The 17,130-nt window shown below is 35.7% G+C and overlaps 1 protein-coding gene and 1 long non-coding RNA gene across 3 annotated transcripts; one reads left to right on the top strand and one right to left on the bottom strand.

Moving 5' to 3' along the window:
* The first annotated feature begins 261 nt into the window (after positions 1-261).
* On the top strand, positions 262-5,198 carry LOC111736498. The gene is made up of 2 exons (XR_002779194.1): positions 262-798; positions 3,332-5,198. It is a non-coding gene; the product is annotated as an uncharacterized LOC111736498 (long non-coding RNA).
* On the bottom strand, positions 2,275-16,576 carry NUDT13 (nudix hydrolase 13). Of its 2 annotated transcripts, XM_011355222.2 has the most exons (9): positions 16,429-16,575; positions 11,382-11,473; positions 8,702-8,841; positions 7,353-7,487; positions 6,413-6,519; positions 5,496-5,621; positions 5,244-5,355; positions 4,418-4,572; positions 2,275-3,397 (listed from the first exon to the last, which is right to left on the bottom strand). In XM_011355222.2, the coding sequence occupies exons 2-9, from the start codon at positions 11,462-11,464 to the stop codon at positions 3,197-3,199; spliced, it is 1,059 nt and encodes a 352-aa protein (XP_011353524.1). In that variant the 5' UTR covers positions 11,465-11,473; positions 16,429-16,575; the 3' UTR covers positions 2,275-3,196. The 2 variants fall into 2 exon arrangements, with proteins under 2 accessions (XP_011353524.1, XP_023383664.1); XM_023527896.1 differs by lacking the exon at positions 8,702-8,841 and having other exon boundaries at positions 16,429-16,576.
* Between the last annotated feature and the right edge of the window lie 554 nt (positions 16,577-17,130).

Below are 17,130 nucleotides of genomic sequence, written 5' to 3'. Positions count from 1 at the left end.
TGACATGCTTCTGATCCACGGACCACACTTTTAGGAGCAAAAATATAAAGCTCTATAGATCAAGCTGTAATCTTTCAGATCCTTTCCCAAACCTATGAAATCAGAGGCTCAAGTAACAATTCAGAGTCTTTGTGACTCAACCCCCAAAAGCTTCAGGTTTTTACTTTAAGTCTTTTCAATAGGGGAGAAGAGGAGGAATTATTCTCTTTCATTTAGAGAATAATTTAGATTATTTTTTTAAGTTCATTTTTATGTTTATTTCTTTAAAGTTTATTTCTGTATAAAGTTTATTTCTTTATAAGTTTACCTCCTTAACCCTCATTATCTCCCTTGGGCTATTATTTCACAATAGGGAAGAAATCCATTCAATTTGTAGAAATGTTGCCTAGAAAGAAGTATATTATAATCTTTGGAATTTTTATGTGTGTTAAAGAGTTTATTAGACTCCATTTTTACTTTCTGTCAAGGATAAATTTCCTTTTTAATTTGGAACTCAGTTTTACCTTGTTGCTTAGTTTTTTATTGTAACTACTATCCAACCTAATGGCATATTATCCCACGATTTTCTTTTTCCCTACATGAATAAGGAACCTCTATCCCAGACTACCAATAGCAATTCAGATGAGGAAGATTCTGGTGCAGGAGGATCTGTCATGACACCAGTAGATGTAGACCTGAACCTGGTTTCAAATATATTGGAATCATATAGTTCCCAAGCTGGACTGGCAGGACCTGCTTCCAATCTTTTACAAAGCATGGGAGTGCAGCTGCCTGACAACACCGATCACAGACCCGCAAGTAAGCCAGCTAAAGATTAATCAGCAAACCTGGCCTCCCTTTTCTCGTTCTTAAATAAATATTGAGTCTGATTGTGCTCATTTCTGATTTAGAGTACTCATTAGTAAAAATGTTTCTTCGTTACAAGTTTCACAGATTGCTTTCTCTATGACATGCAAATGCTGCCCTTTCTGCAAAAATCTTTGTGATCTCCAAGGGGTACATACAAGGATTTGAAGTCAGCAAGAGAGGATCAAGCTCCCAAAATGAGATTTACACACTCTATGTTTGGAGCATTAAGGTTTTTTTTTTTTTTTTAATTGAGGATTAAATGTTGGGTAGAGAAAAAGAAGGTAGTCAAAAATAAGGAATGAATGAGTTGCTTTTTTACTCCAGTTATCAGGAATGACCTTGAGCCAGGCTTACTCTAGTGACAAATATATTTGTTTTCACACTTTACCTGTTTTTACTATTCTACTTCATGGACCCAGTGGCTTCTTTTTATTTTTAGCACCTTCATAATTCATTGCCACATAAATATTCTGTAGCCAGGTAAGCCATGTACCAATGTTTCTTTTATTTATCTGCCATTTTCATTACCCCAATCCTGTCCTCTTTTGCCTCAACTTTCAGATAGCCTTGCAGTTCTAAAAAGCAAAGCCTTCTTCCCACTCACTGCTGGGAAACAAAGTTCAATGTTGTAGCTCCTCCTATTAGCCACTCTCATCTTTTCTTTTCCAAAACAACACATTAATCCAAAAGCAAACAGTTAGTCCATGGTAAATTGGAGAAACTCATAACCAGGAATCCCGCACACTCCCCTTTCTATCTGTATTTTCAGATTGGGGATGTGTACACATGTACTCACAAACACACCCACATAGAGATAGAAAAGATTGGGAGACGGTAATACACATGGACCCTGAACTGTTTTCTTCTAACTGCAAGATATGAAGAAATCTCAGGACTTCTCTTTTGAGAGTGCTTTTCCCTTCTACATGCTGGGTTCAGCTCAGGTCAGGGCAAACTGCCAGTGTAACATGACAATCAAGTCCCATCACATATCCCTCAACATTTCCTAATGTAGGCACTTTGACATCCCTCAAAGCAATGATGGTTTACTGGCAATAGTGAGAACAATGACCTTTTGGAATCAAAAGGAAATTCGTGTTTCAACTTTTTTAGTTCTAGAATCTCTTTTTCTTAGTCTAATGGGACCTTGATATGTGAGTAATCTTAGGGTCTCTGGCACTTGTGTCTTTAATCACAAGTTAGTTCCTAAAATCACCCGAGGATACAACTCTTTCCTCGGCCATTCCTCTTTTCAAACTGACCTCTAACAGTATTTCTTCTGCACATTGCTTCAGTTGTTCCACAGACTTGGAACCTAGACTTAAACATTTGTCACACTAATAGATTCTTTTTCTCCCCTCCCTCCTTCAAATTCTCACTTTCTGCAATTTCCTCACTTCATAAGACAGAAAAATACTTCTGAACAAAGGTATACAAATTTATTTTATTTCTTCCTTGTCTTCCTGTGACAAGGTATAGAATGGCATCTATGAATGATGAAAAATCCTAAATTTAGTTTATCACCTAAAACTCAAGAAATGGTTCATCCTCACTAATCTCTTAGTTGAAGTTACAGCACTTACTGATGTGCAGATAGCAGCAACCATTTTACATCTAGGAAAACAGGAATGGCAAAGTGATAATCTTTTCTTTGGGTTACAAATTGAGTAAGTAACAGCAAAAAAAGACTTACCATCTTGGGCCCCACTGGGATGCAATTACCTCAATAGAACACCATTGCATCTGATACAGAGTACTCTGAGGAAGACCTTAGCTCCCACTTTCCTCATCCCTTCAGATGACTTAAAGAAATATGACTTTTATTTACCTACCAGGTACAATTTAATTACCTGTACATGAATTCAAAAATGTTATGTCATGCTATTTTTCTTAATTCTGCGAGAATAAAAAGTAACTCAGTGAGTTGAGATTTGCTATATATATTTTCAATACTAAGATAAAAGTTTTAACCAAACTATACCAGGCACATTTTGGTAGTTTATTATAAACACACTATTAACAAGCCATATGCCAAAATATGTTTGCTTCCAAGGCCTAGAAGAAAATGGGTGAACAAGGGCCTACATCCAAATTAACAATTCAGCTTTTCTTCTGATTTTGACAGTTGTCATCTCATCAGTTTTTCTTCTCACACTGGCACTTTTGATTGTCTATGAGTAAGAACTTCTTTCCTTAACACTGCTTGTTGAGGTTTGCTGTAGGCTTATCTTCTGCCTTATTATGAGGTTAGCCTGGAGATGGCCTTTTGTCACTTCCCCGTTATCAACTGATTTCTGATATGCTTCTCCAGGATACTGAGAAGGGAATCTATATGGCCTGATCTGAGCTAAGCAGGCAGAGAAGAATAGGTCGATTTTTCCACCCACTCTTTAATCAGTTGGTTGGCGATGGCTAACTTGGGGGGCACCCAGAATGGGAAAGCCTCATTCTGTTGCTGAGTATATGGATCATTTCTCTTCAGGGCTGTGATCACCTCATCATGACTGAACCAGGCAGCTGCTTCTAGTTCTCTCACGTTCACCTGGATCTGAAAGAAAAGGAAAAACAGAATGTAAGGTTAGGAGCTACAAAATTTAGATACTATGGCCAAAGGTGAGAAAATGGCTCCAGAACTGAACAATTTTAGAAGATAATACCCAGGATCCACAGTATTGGGAGATAATCAGTTCTATATATTGTCCAGAAACAAAAGAGGCATAATTAAGAGATGAGAGTTAAGTATATAAATTTTTAAAATAGTTTTAAACCCCATTTAAAAAATTCTGGAAGTACAAATACTATTTTATTAAGTATTACTTAACAAATACTACAAATATTAAGAGTGGTTAAAATTGAGGGGTAAATAATGAATAATTCTTGTTTTTCTTTGTGCCTCTATTGGTTGTATAACTTTCAATTTAAAAAGAACATACAAATGTTACTCCAAAGGATAAAAGTTAATGATAAAATTATAGTAACTGCTTTGTAAGAAGCAAAGTAATACAAACTGGGAAGCTGAGACAGATTAGATAGTCAGTAGAAACCAAAACACACAATAGACAGACTGGCAGATAGGGACCACATCATCTGTCAGGGATGCTACAGACGAGGAAGATAAGGTTAGATAATACAATATCCAAGTCCCTTTCAAGCAGAAGTTCCTGTAATTATTATATAATTCATAATTATTAAGCATAATTACTAATCCACAACATCCTAACTGACTTGAGCAATAAGTTTAATCCTGAAATCAATCATTAAATTTAATATATTTATTGTGTGCGTACTCTACACAAGATGCTCTGTTAAGTCCTGATGATGAAAGATAAATTCTCATGACTGAAATATATGAAGGATGAATGGTGATCATGTTGGCACTCCCAGTTTTTATGGTGATTATTTGTTTCCTTTATGAGATTGCAAATTCCTTAAGGGTTTAAATCATAGTTTATACATCCTTTTATAATCTAGACAATGCTGTACCAGACAGGGGCTTAATAAGCACCTACTGACAAGCTTGGATGAGGCAAAGGAAATATCAAAGCATAAGAGAAGCATCAGAACTTACCTCTGTTTGCCCTGGTTTCACAGTTGCATGACAAGCAATCATGAGGGAGCTATTGGGAAAAGGCCAATGCTGGGATGCAGAGAATTTCAGTCTTTCTATCTCCAATCCCACCTCTTCTGCAACTTCTCGTCGGACAGCCTCTTCCAGACTTTCACCTACAAGCACTTAGATTAATTCAGGACAGCCCTGTAGTAGGAAGGGTGATACAGATGCCCATTTGTGAAAGAAGCACAGAACTGGCTCCAAAGTGTCAATGAAATACTTGGGGGAGCCTTAAATCTCTGAGTCTACAACAGTAGGAATCAAGTCTGGAGTTGGGTGCTGAACTATAGTTCTTAAACCTACAAAGTCAGTTATAATGCAAAATAAAGAGTGTCAGTAGAGAGGTTACTGCTGCTCTCAGCTTTAATAAAATTCTAATGCCACATTTCACCATTTGCAAATTTTACCCCAATAAATAGGAAAAAAACCCCTTTAAGTAAATATTAAATTCTAGTTAATATTATGCATGCTGAACTATTTAGGGAGAAATATACTAACGTCTGCAATCTGCGCATCAAAAAAGACTGAGGAATGGATAGATAGGTATGTGATAAAGTAAATGTAAAAAAATTACAGAATCTAGGTACTGAGTGTATAGGTTTTCACTGTATAGTTCTTTCAACTATGCCGTATGTTTGAAAGTTTACCTGTAAAATATTGGAAAATTATAATGCCATTTTCTTGTCGGGACGGAAGAATGTGCTTGAGACTCCAAGACAAATAACTACTGTTGATAAGCTTTTGTGTCTTCCAGTGTCATCTGTACATGCCTTAAACTCCTTACCTATATCACAAAAACCTGCCAAGGCAGAATACATTCCCTTGGGAAAGGAACTCTGGCGGGCAAGCAGGCATCGAGTCCCATCTGACACCAGAGTGATCACCACAGGAGCCATCTAGGAAAAGGGGATGGAAACTTAGACGCTAGGGCTTTGGGGGTCTGTTAATGGGATGAAGGAATGAATAATTAAGGAAAGCCTTTTAATTACAGGCTTCCATCCTTCTTGGATTACTGTCCTTTTAAAGCAATACTTACCTGTGGATAATAGATGATCTTATTGGAAGGGCACACACGCTTGCTGCCTGCCATGTTCTTCTTGGTGGGCTGCCCACTTCTGCTGCAGAACTGATGAGCATCATGCCAACGGAGGAGCGCCTGAGCCTAGAAATACAAGGATGGGCATGGTTTCATTTGGAGAGAATGTAGGGCTCATCTATAAGAGTGCTGGACCTAGTATTTAGAGAAACTCAAAAGGAAATGCTAATTCCTTTCCAGCTCATCTACTTTAAATGGTTATTAATTGTTTAAACATCCAAATAAGGAAACTATCTGAACATATTCCTCCAGCACCTGACATATGAATAAAAGAAAGCATATTTTTAAATTTATTACAAATTATTTGAAATATATATATGATATGTAAAGTATTAACACCTATATACTTAAGACCCAGCTTAAAAAGAAAACATTTCCAATATAGTTGAACACCCCAACATGTATTCCTCCCCAATAAAGCTGTATATATTTTTTTTGCAAATAAAAAATGTTTAGAGATATTTCTTTAAGTAGACAATCAAAAGCAATTTAGTAAGTGAAATGTAAGGCTGTGAGGACGAGTCATTAAAGCAATAAAAAATAATTTTTCATAAGAAAAATACGATGCTGTATATGTCCTGCTATGGGTCATTAAAAATATTTATAAAGCTGATAGATCTCATTGCCATTTCCTTAGGAGAAAAAGGTCCTGACAGCGATCCAGTCAAAAACAAGGGCAAAAGAAAGAACAAGCAATCTCCCTACAGCACATTGTCGTTCTGCCAAGGTTTGTAGGAAGGACTTTAGTCTGCCAAAGAAGAAATCAGATGTAGCTCTACCCTTGTTATGCATGCATGTATTTGCCCTTTTGTACTGCTTTACTAAATTTCCTACAAAACTGAGAAATCAGAATCTACCGTGGATAGCAAGGAGGCATCCTTCACATTCAGCCAAAAGAGAGCCTTTCTCAAGTCAATGAAAGATCCCTTGAGCTCCGTCTCCATTTCAGGTTTCTGTAAGGAAGCTAGAAAATTAGAAGAAAAAAAAAAAAGATATAAAACAAATGTCAAACTTTGCTCTGGGACCTCTCTCAAGTATATCCTGTTAGAACAGTGTTTCCCAAATCACCTAATAATACTCAACTAGGGAAAATAAAAAATACATAAGTTCCCAAGCCTCTACCTGAAGACTGTGAACAGCAGGTGGGTGAGGCCCAGAAATCATTTTTTAATAAGCACCAGGTGATTCTTCAGGCAAATTTGGGAAACATTACAGCATAGTACTGTATCACAAGATCCTCTTCAGGGCAATAAGAAAATTTGCACTAGCCATACACTATCCCTGGAAAAGGGATGAAATGGCACCTCTAAGCTATCCGAACCTCATTCCAGCATTAAGTTTGCACCCACATCCTGAAAGAGAAGAAAAGCCTAATAGGAGCCATGAGGCTATAGCAAACTGGTTCTCAAATGCAGGTCTGAAGACCCAGAGCTACTCCAAGGTAAAATGTTTATTCACTTGTTTGATAAGAGAACTAAGAATGATGTCATGAATTTTAAAATGTTTCTTATGAAATAGTTAAGACAGATAAAATGTATAAGGGTACAGAGAATAATACAATAAGCATCTTTGTACCCACCACCTAGCTTAGAAAGAAAACTTTAAAATGTCCTTTATTTTCTTTTAAGTGATGATAATATTAGATGGTAGTATTTTTTTTTTATGTCCTAACTTTAAAAAAACTAGAAAGTTGATAACCTTTCTGTATTCATAAACTTTTCTTTGAAATTTTACCATCATGTGAAATTCTTAAGTCAGAACCACTGGAAAGTACTCATTAGGAATAATGCTATGTACCATTTATGGAAGAGGAGCTATTTAGACATAGATCCAGAGCAAACCATGCTTCATGCTGTTCAGAGCATCCAATCAGCACAGAATCTTCTACTCTCTGTGTGTCCTGTCCAAACTTACGCAGGAGCCTTTCCAACTCTAAGAACAGAAAATGAGAACAGAGAAAAACATGGGCTTTAATTAAACCACCAAATCTATATTAAACTTATAGGAAATCATCTACTTCAGCTTAAAGTAGGTATACCGGCTTCCAGTCATTGCCCTGCAGCTAATTAGCTACATAATCTTGGTCTAACCACTTAACCTTTCTAGGCCTCCATTTCCTCATCAGCAATCTGAGGAGTTTAAAGAAGCAATTCTATGTAAAACTGTATTACTCTATGATTGTATCACTAGTTCAAAAGATACATGATAGTTAACTTATTATGGCACTGGGGGGAAAAAGTGTCACAATTAAAACGGTAGAGACCAAATCAGTACTATAATTTAGTCTCCAGATTATGCTGTTTTGGGGGGCAAAGTAGAATATTCATCTGAGTGAGATCCCAATCTATATAAAACAAGTGCTATATAGAGTGAAAACCTATCCTCCTGTGCATGAAAGACTTAAATTTATTTGCTCATAATACAACATAACATTGCTAAATCTCAAAATGTTTAGTGCCTACTGTGGGCATGCTTATATTCTGCACTGCCAGAAACCACTTATCCAATATCTGACTCACGGAAGAAATTCATTGTCAATGTATTTAGAAATCAGTGTATAGTGACATCACATAAAACTAAGGTTAGAATCTTGAAAGCCAAATCCCAATGGCTTAGGTATCTCTAGTTATTTACCCTAAAAGAGTTCTTGAGTCAAATTAGTTTTAATTCCCTTTTAATTTTGACCTTTCTAGAAGAAATGAAATCATGATGTACATCTTGGCCAGTTTAACAGTGTTCGACTCCACAGAGGCTGGAAATCACTGGACTAAGGCCAGGGTTGGCAAAATCTTTTAGGCTTTTGAGCCATATAGGCTCTGTCACAACTACTCTGCTCTGCCATTATAGTAAAAGCAGCTATAGACAATCTGTAAATGAATGAGTGTGGCTGTGTTCCAATAAAAATTTATTTACAGAACACAGCGAGTTCCAATTTGGACAGCAGTTTTGCCCACCCCTGGTTTAAGGCAGTAGTGGTTCATACCATCACCAAACAATGTTTAGATTTATACACTAAATAATCCGCAGAAGCAGTTTGAAAAATCTGGACTCTAAAGTTGAAGGATCCTTCTCAGAGATTCAATATGGACTGAATTCTGCTGAGTGGCCACAGGCTGGTCTACTCTACTGGTCCACTTTGGACTTACCTAATAGGCTATGCTGGGGGGGCAGATATTGATGTTCTGATTTCTGAAGCAAAGGAGCCAGGCTATGAAAGAGGTAAAATGCTCCTGTCTGCTGGGCTTTCTTACATGCATCATCATCTTCCTTCAGTTCAAATAAATATCTGTATTTTGGGAAATAAAACATTACAAAACCATATTTAGTTATTTGTATAACATTCATCTTTGAGAATTCTGTTCCTGCATCCCTCTCCTCTCACAGTTATTTCCTTTTATTTAATTATTTCCTAAATTGCTCTATAAAGGATTTGAGGTGGCTACAGGCAATCATTCTCTCCTTTGTCCTACAGTATACCTTGCCAATACTTCTGTGGGTGCACATGTACTATCTTCATTTGTCTGTCTCCTCTGAAAGACTATGATCTCCTTAAGGGCAGGGTCTGCCTTAGTTCTGTATCTCCAGTAATTGGCATATTGAATGGCTCAATTCCATAAATATTTATTGAATTGAACCTTAAGGGTAATAAATATTTACTCAATTGAACCTCAAGGTACTTTGCCAACATGACACTGTGAGGCAAGAATTTATGTGCAGTGGATTGAAAGGAAAACAAGTACAGTGATGAAACATCAACCACAGAATACCTAGAGATGGGAGCAGATTTCATTACTGCTGACAAAGAGCAAACTATATCTTCAGTAACTCTCATTAAATCTAGGGAATATAAAGAGCAAATTTTGTCTTCAATCTACCCTTGTTTCAAACATCTAGTCCCCCAGGTGGACACCATTTGCTCCTCATCCTTACCAAAGGGACCACTGATGAGAAAGTGAAGGCATTACTTGAAGCCATGATTTAATAAGTAATATTTTCAGTAGCCAAAATAAAAATGTAGAAAAGAGAACATTATATAATTAGCTTATCTAAAAGAAATAGTACTGGGGCAGATTATAGGCTTTCCTGGTACCTTCATTAAGGATGGCCCAAGTCTATCATTTCAAGAGCCTTGGGAATCAGGTCAGGGTCCACATGATTCAGTGGGGACTGGCTGTGGATTCTCCTTCTGGGGCCTTAGGGATAACCATTTTTGCCTGTTGAAAGCCTTGAAACACTCTTGGGTATATGGCATATTTTGTCACTTAGATAGGAAACACAGTTTACAGATATTTTCTGTAGGACTAGGGACCTTTTTTCGTAACACCAGTAGGTAGAACTAACAACATAATATTACAAAGCAAAATAATAAATACACCACAGCAGCATCTTTAGGAACCTATTTTTGACTGTGACAATGATCTCTCTATAAACACAAAAGAAACCTGACATATTCATACTTGTGATATTTTTAAACTTATGAGTGACTACAGCTTCCTGGGGCAAAGACTCAGTGTATGTCAAAGGAGAGACATGTGCCACTCAGAAGCTACCAAAAATAAACAATAGAACAAACACAGTTGCCTTCGTAAAAGAACGAAAAGAGTGGTACAACCTGTACTTTGCCCTAATGACCCTAAAAAGCAAAACACCCAGGTTAAGGTCTTAAACCTGGGGACTCTCTGGAACTGGAACTGAGATCCAAACAATTTCTTATATTCTTCTTGATCAGAAACACATTTTTAAAAAATTCACTTTCCCCTTTAGTTGTAATAGCATGGAAACCATAAAACTAAGATCAAACTTAAACTTTTTTTTTATTATTATAAAAGTAAAAAATAAGTCTATAAAAATCAGAAAATACAGCAATCAATTTTTCAAAAAAGGAAAACCAAGAATCTCACAGCTCAGAGATGATCACTGTTTACACCTTGGAATTCTCCAAACTATTAGTATTATGCATCTATACATTTATAGGTCTACTCAGAATCATATCTACTAATTTGTAGCCTTTTTTTCTTAAACGGATTAACATTTTTTCACACCATATTTCTTATTGATAGAATTTTATTCGTTTCTCATGATTTTGATTCATTTTTAAATATATTTAATCATTTCAACATACTCATCTTTTAGACTAATAATTCTGTTATTATTCTCAGAGTCTCAACCCAAGAACTGCAAATAACCTAAATGCCCAACAATATCTAAAACAAGTACTGCAATTGTGTTGTGTTCTCACTCTTTCTCATATTAGATTATACACTTATGTGCCTTTAAATTTTGAACTAGGCACTCATGTTTGGCAGAGATTTCCACATGGGAAGCCCTAGTTGTGAATGTATCCCTCCAGAGGAGTTTTACATTTGCTTCTCCAAGGGGCCCCAGGAGTATTATAAGTCTAGGACTACTACTTAAATTATTTTCTTAGGTAGGGGGTTTTGGGGCCATACCATATAGATAGTACAAATATAAACCCCCAAACTGCGTGATTTCAAATTCACATATTTCAAATATGCCCAGACTGAGACAAAGAAGTCCTTTATTAACAATACTTTGGCGCCTACTATGTCCAGGTACTGTTTTTTGCACTAAGAGTACCGTAGTGCAAAAAATAAAGTTCCTATCTTCATAGAAATTATATTTAAGTATGTCAGATATTTTAGATATTGGAGATTTAGTTTGTTTAGAATTTTTCCAATTATAATATTCAATGAATATCCTTATATGTAATCATACAACCTTAATCCTCAATATAGGATTTTGAGATTTTTATAATTTAATGGGCCAAAGATAGAATAATCAGAGTTCAGTTTGGTTAAAACTCACCGGGTCTTAGCGACGTAGGTTGACAGTAGCCTATAGCACCAAAAAGATTTTCTCCTGCAAGCAATTCCACAATACAGAGACATTCTCAGTTCCTTAGAAGAAAAAGGAGTTAAAATAAATTATAGTAGCCAATTTAAAGTAATGAATCACCAAGAGAGTTATCCTTTAAGCCAGAAAAAGATTACTTTTAAGGAAAGACAAATTGAATGGGAATCAGATGATCTGGCTTCTAAATTGTATTTCTTCCACTAACCAGCAGTGGGATTTTAACTTTTCTTTCCTAATCTACAAAATTAAAAGCTGTTCTGCCTACTTAATGTGTTTTGAGAATCAGCTAACGATCCCCAAGAAATATGTGTTTGTCCTTCCATTTTGTGGAATTGTTGCTGGGAGGCAGTTGCCAAGCCAAGACCTACATTTCTCTCTTCCTTTGTGTCTAAGTAGGGCCAAAACTAAATCTTAGCAATGGAATGTAAGTGAAGTGATGTGTACCTCTTCTAGGTTGAAGCAGTTAAGAAGTGGATAAACATTTTCCATCCTCTTTTCCCCTTCTGCTTGGAAGACTCTGGAATGGCAGAGCCGTTAGATGGAGAAGCCCGGATCCTTAAACCATTACATGTAGAAATGCTACCCGCCAACCAAAGATAATTTGTGAATGAGAAACTTCTACCATATGAAGCCACTGAAATTTCAAAGTTTGTTACAGCAGCTAGCATTACTCTAACAGACCAAGTAAGCCTGGGAGTATCTCCAGAGTAATGCAGCCAAGTTTCTCAGAATACATGAAACCAAAGTCCTTCTGAATGTGAAGTAGGAGGAATCTTGTAGATAAGAAAAATATAAAATCATGGCTATTTGGAAAATATTTCAAAAGGTAGCTCTGTAAATCTACATGGATCTAAGATATTTTCTATTTTTTGCATCTCATTGTGAGAGGAAAAAATTGCTCTATCTTAAGAATACATTCTGCAGACAGATTCCTTTTAAATTATATATCAATATTTTATTTCCTATGAAAATTATATTTCATATTAATAAAAAAGTCAAGAGGTTCTACTGAAACAAAAAAAATCAATACAGTTAAATAACTAACCACCCTTTTAACTGAGCCCAAGGATAGCAAGCTTTGATACTAAAACACTGAGGAACATCTAAAGTTTAGGCCTACTTCTTGGTTGCATAATTTTGAAACACCAGTGACTAATCCTTGGACAGTTTTTGCTACCTTTGTCCTAGCCAAGGGTAAATTATATTTAGCAAATGACGTTCAACAAAGTATTTACTGAGTACTAACTTTATTCAAGGGCCCTTAAGGAATACAAAAATGTACAGGATGAAAATCCTGCCCACAAGGGACTCCAGCAGGAGAGAGAAAATAAATAAACAACTTTCACGGAAGGCGATATGTGATACGTGGGTTACAAAGCATTCCAGGAGGGTATTAAAAGTATAATCACTATTTTAATAACACAAAGACTTGTGTGATAGGCAGAAAGAAATGTATTTAAAGTCAATGTTTATGTCTCATATACAGCTCTGAGAACGTAAATCAGTACAATACTTTTGGACGGCAATTTGGGAACATCTATCAAAATGTTAAATAAACATTTCTTTTCACCTAGAAATTCCACTTCTGAGAATTTATCCTAAGAAGGAAAGGATATGTACAGGAATGTTAACTGAAAATTATGATAAAAGGGAATAATACATATCTGTTAAAAATAAATATAAGTAACAGTAGAAAAATATATATGTAGTAAGAGGGAAAGATATTCAGAATATATTACATAAGAAAAGCAAGTAACATTTGGTTAGTTTAGCATGATCTAATTAATTTATAAAGAAAAGGAGATATACATATATATACATACACACACACACACACACAAACACGCACACACACACACACACACACACACACCAGAATATATAAATTAGATAGGTATTTATGTTTTTAAAGTGACTAGAAGTACACATGCCAAACTGTTAACAGTGACTATTTGGGAGAGTGGGATAGAGACAGTGGTTAAAAAAGGCACCTGTAATTTTTAGTTTATACATTTCTGCACTTTAAAAAAAAATTAACCATGTATACATACTCCTTTTACAATAAAATAAACTATAATAGTAGTTCCTGGGACTAATTGTACAATGAGGCTATTTCCAGGCCATTGTTCCCAGTAACACCTTGTTACCTTTCCTGGGAGCCAAAGGAATTGCTTTGGTGAGCTCCTTGAATCCTAAGAACTGTAAGGGCTATCTGGTTATAGGTATGACTACCAACTAACCTGTGTGGCCCACTGCACTTAGCTGCCCGATGTTTGGCCTGGTTTTTGCTATTAAATTAACCTCACCCATTGTGGAGTATCATGAGCTGCCAACCTATGGGATGGTCTCAGAGTTTGTAGAAAACATAGTAAATTTCTCGATGTAGCTTTGAAAAAATATCAGTAATTAAGAGGAAACTCAGACTTATTTTAACTGAGAATTGCACCTTTATTGGTACAGTCATAGCCTGGTAAATAATGAGTAAGTCTAATTCCTTTTCTAAGTAGTCCCTTATATATTTTTATATACCTCTTATATAAAAACAATATAGAGACTATTTTAAAGTCGAAGAAGAGAAAATGATTTCCTTAAAATTCAGCTTTAACTGTATTTTTCCTCAAATAGATCATTTAAATTATAAAATTAACTACATTACAGGACATTTGGAAAACAGAATTGTGAGGATACTCATAATATCACCACATAAACATATCTTATAATTTAGTATGTATTTCCTAGTCTTTTTACAGATACAACTTTTACATAATTATAATCAGAGGACACAATTTTTCAGCTTGCTTTTATGAAAAATATTATAAGCAATTTTCTGTTTTTATAGAATCTTTGTAATTTTGGGGGGTACATAATATTACATTCAAGCAGACTCATCCTGATTTTGCTAAACATTCTCTTGATTTTAGACATTTAGTTTGCTCTGATTTTACCAGAAATAAAATACCACCTAAATACCTGTGCTGATATTTTCAAGTTACTTCTTTAAGATGAGTTACCCAAAGTAGAATTGTCAGGACAAAATTTATTTTAAAATCATATGGCTCTTTCCACACATTACTGCACTTACAAGATTATAAACCAAAACCATAGTATTTAGTTAAAAAAAAAACTTTTATATTTCTTTGATCACTATAGAGATTGAAAGCATTTTCAGATTTAATAGTCCTTGTTCTTTTTGTAAAATGTCTGCTGTCCCGTGCTGACTTATTGTAATTTTACTCTACTTTTGACCATTCTAATTTTTAAAATATTATAGTACATTTACAGTATTCTCCACAATGTGATCACCACAACGCATTATACAAACCAACTGCTATATTTATTGCTTTTCTCTTTAAAGCAGTCATTCAGATTGAACCTCAGTACAAAAAAGAGGTTCTTTTAAGTCATTAGGATGTGTGGGATTACTTTTAGAATGAAAATATAATTTCTTACTTCCCTATACTATTTAGAAATTTCTGCAGGAAAAATCTGCTACTTTTTTTCTGAAATGGTTTGTGATTTTTCAGTCTTTGGGGGGTCTTCAGTATGATGCATTATTCAAAATGTATTGGCCCAAAGGTTCAGATTTCATAAACATGCTGGTAAACAACTAGTAAAACATGCTACTATACTCACATTCAGCTAGCCACTCAAATGCCACATTACAAACAGAATAGTTTTTTTTGTTTGAATTGGCAACTATTATTGTATTTTATGCCTGATAGCACACTGAGGATAAAAGTTCGCCATTCATAAAGTAAATCTGGCAGAAAATACTAGCACCATTATTTTACTTTATATGACAAGCTCAGGCAGGCCTTTTATTTTGTTTACAGTGCAAGGAAGGGTCAGAGAAGTAAGCATTGGAGAGACTCAGGTACTTTTATTCTCGTCTCTCCCACTGACTGAATTTGATCTGGGGCTGTCACCTAACTTGTCAGAACTTGGTTTCTGTCTCACTTCTCATAAGGAAAGGAAAGAGAGAATATGGATCTAAAGAGTATTACAACTATGTCAGGATCTAACTACCTAATTCTCAGATCTGTTAGACTGTAAAATCCTTAAAGGTTAGGATAGCATCTTTCCTATCTACAGCGTCTAGCACAGTCCCTATCACAGTGTAAAACACAATATGCATGCATGAATGAATGAATGAATTTATCCCATTTTACAGAACGATAAAGCTTTGAGAAGTTAATCAATCTGAGGTCACAATATAGGGAGCAACAGAGTCAAACCCAGGGATATCTGGCTCCAAAGCTTATGTTTTGATAAGAAATACATGGGAAAGTATTTTGCAACATTCATTTATTATTTATGTTTTTAAAAAGTACAATGACTGATAGAGATTAAAGGTAATGTTATTTTTACTGAAAACTATTAAATGATGAGGCAAGTCCTTTATGATTAACAATTTCTCTCAACCCCCCGTAATGAATGATTCACACATTTCTCATCCTGTTCATCTTAATAGAAGAAAGATTAATTTATAAAGCACTACAGCATGGCAAAAAGGCCCATCTTGAATCCCTGTGGTTACTTTCACCAAGAGGCCAGCTTCGATAGTGTTTGAGAGAGCCCTTTTCAGAGTCTTTTCATTACTGTGGACCAGAATGGGATGGGGAATACGCAAAACTGAGGGACCATTGGGATATAGGTTTGAAGGTCTCACTGACCAGCTTTATGGTTTACTTTCTAAAAACTAATTTTTCCTCTCTAATTAAAAAATAATTCAGACACAATGCCGAGAAGTTAGCAAATTCCGTTTTTAAATGACTCTTCAAAAAGTATCAGAAAATTATTAGCTGTAGTTAATAAGATAGTTCCACAAGTTATGATGCAAAACTGGCCATTCTTTGGTTTCTGCAAGAAGGAAGGGGGACAAAGCTAAAATCGCAAAATGCTGTAACAGAGTTGGGTTTTTTTTAAGTTCTGATTATGCGTCCCTGCAAAACACTCCTGCACTTAGAACCTGAACAGGTTTCTGTCCTGCTGTACTCACTCTGAATTCTGTTGGGAGTGCTCTCACAAGCCTCAATAATCAGCAGAAACCAGAAAACTTCAAACTTCCCTGGGAAGTTGGGCCTTCCTTCCTCCGAGGGACCATTGCTGCTAATGCCACACTTCCCAGAATCTTCCCAGAGATGCACTCTGGGAAATGTAGTTTAAACTTTATGTCATCTACCAGGCCCTTTAAAGTTAACCACAATTGTCAAAAGCATGCTTCTGCCACACTTCCCAGAATCCTCTTAGAGAAGTACTCTGGGAATTATAGTTCAATCTCTAGGCATGCTGCTATGTCCTCCAACTGCAAAATTAACCATGATTGTCAGAAGCATGATCTTCAAAGATCTTCTGAATCCATTACCAGAAGAACTATTGTGTCTTTGGAGAAGGCAGAGTAGCTTTAGATCCATTTTTTTTTTTTTATGGTGACATTGGTTAAAGAAATCCAGTAAGTTTCAGCTGTACACTTTAACAGTAAGGCATATATATATTTACACTGTGTGTTCACCTCCCATAGTTATATTTCTTTCTGTCACCACATATTTGACCCCTTTTACCCCGTCTACCTCCCCCATCCTCCCCCACCTCCTGCTGTCTGGTAGGACATATAGTCCATGTCCATGAGTTTCTGTTTGTTTTTCTGTTCATTTGTTGCTTTTAGGTTTGTATCCCACATATGAGTGATATCATGTGATTT

This window comes from Pteropus vampyrus, unplaced genomic scaffold (genome assembly GCF_000151845.1).
Source record: "Pteropus vampyrus isolate Shadow unplaced genomic scaffold, Pvam_2.0 Scaffold20, whole genome shotgun sequence".
Taxonomy (NCBI): Eukaryota; Metazoa; Chordata; class Mammalia; order Chiroptera; family Pteropodidae; genus Pteropus; species Pteropus vampyrus.
The sequence above is the reverse complement of the archived record's forward strand: the minus strand, read 5'-3'. Positions and strand labels throughout refer to the sequence as shown.

Excerpts from the sequence above, each read along its gene's own strand:
- NUDT13 (XM_011355222.2), bottom strand. The coding sequence starts at position 11,464 with ATGTCTCTGTATTGTGGAATTGCTTGCAGGAGAAAATCTTTTTGGTGC. Across the intron at positions 6,520-7,352 it reads TAGCTCCTCTTCCATAAATG|CTTCCTTACAGAAACCTGAA; the intron begins GTACATAGCATT and ends CTAATTTTCTAG. Across the intron at positions 4,573-5,243 it reads GGCAGGTTTTTGTGATATAG|GTGAAAGTCTGGAAGAGGCT; the intron begins GTAAGGAGTTTA and ends AAGTGCTTGTAG.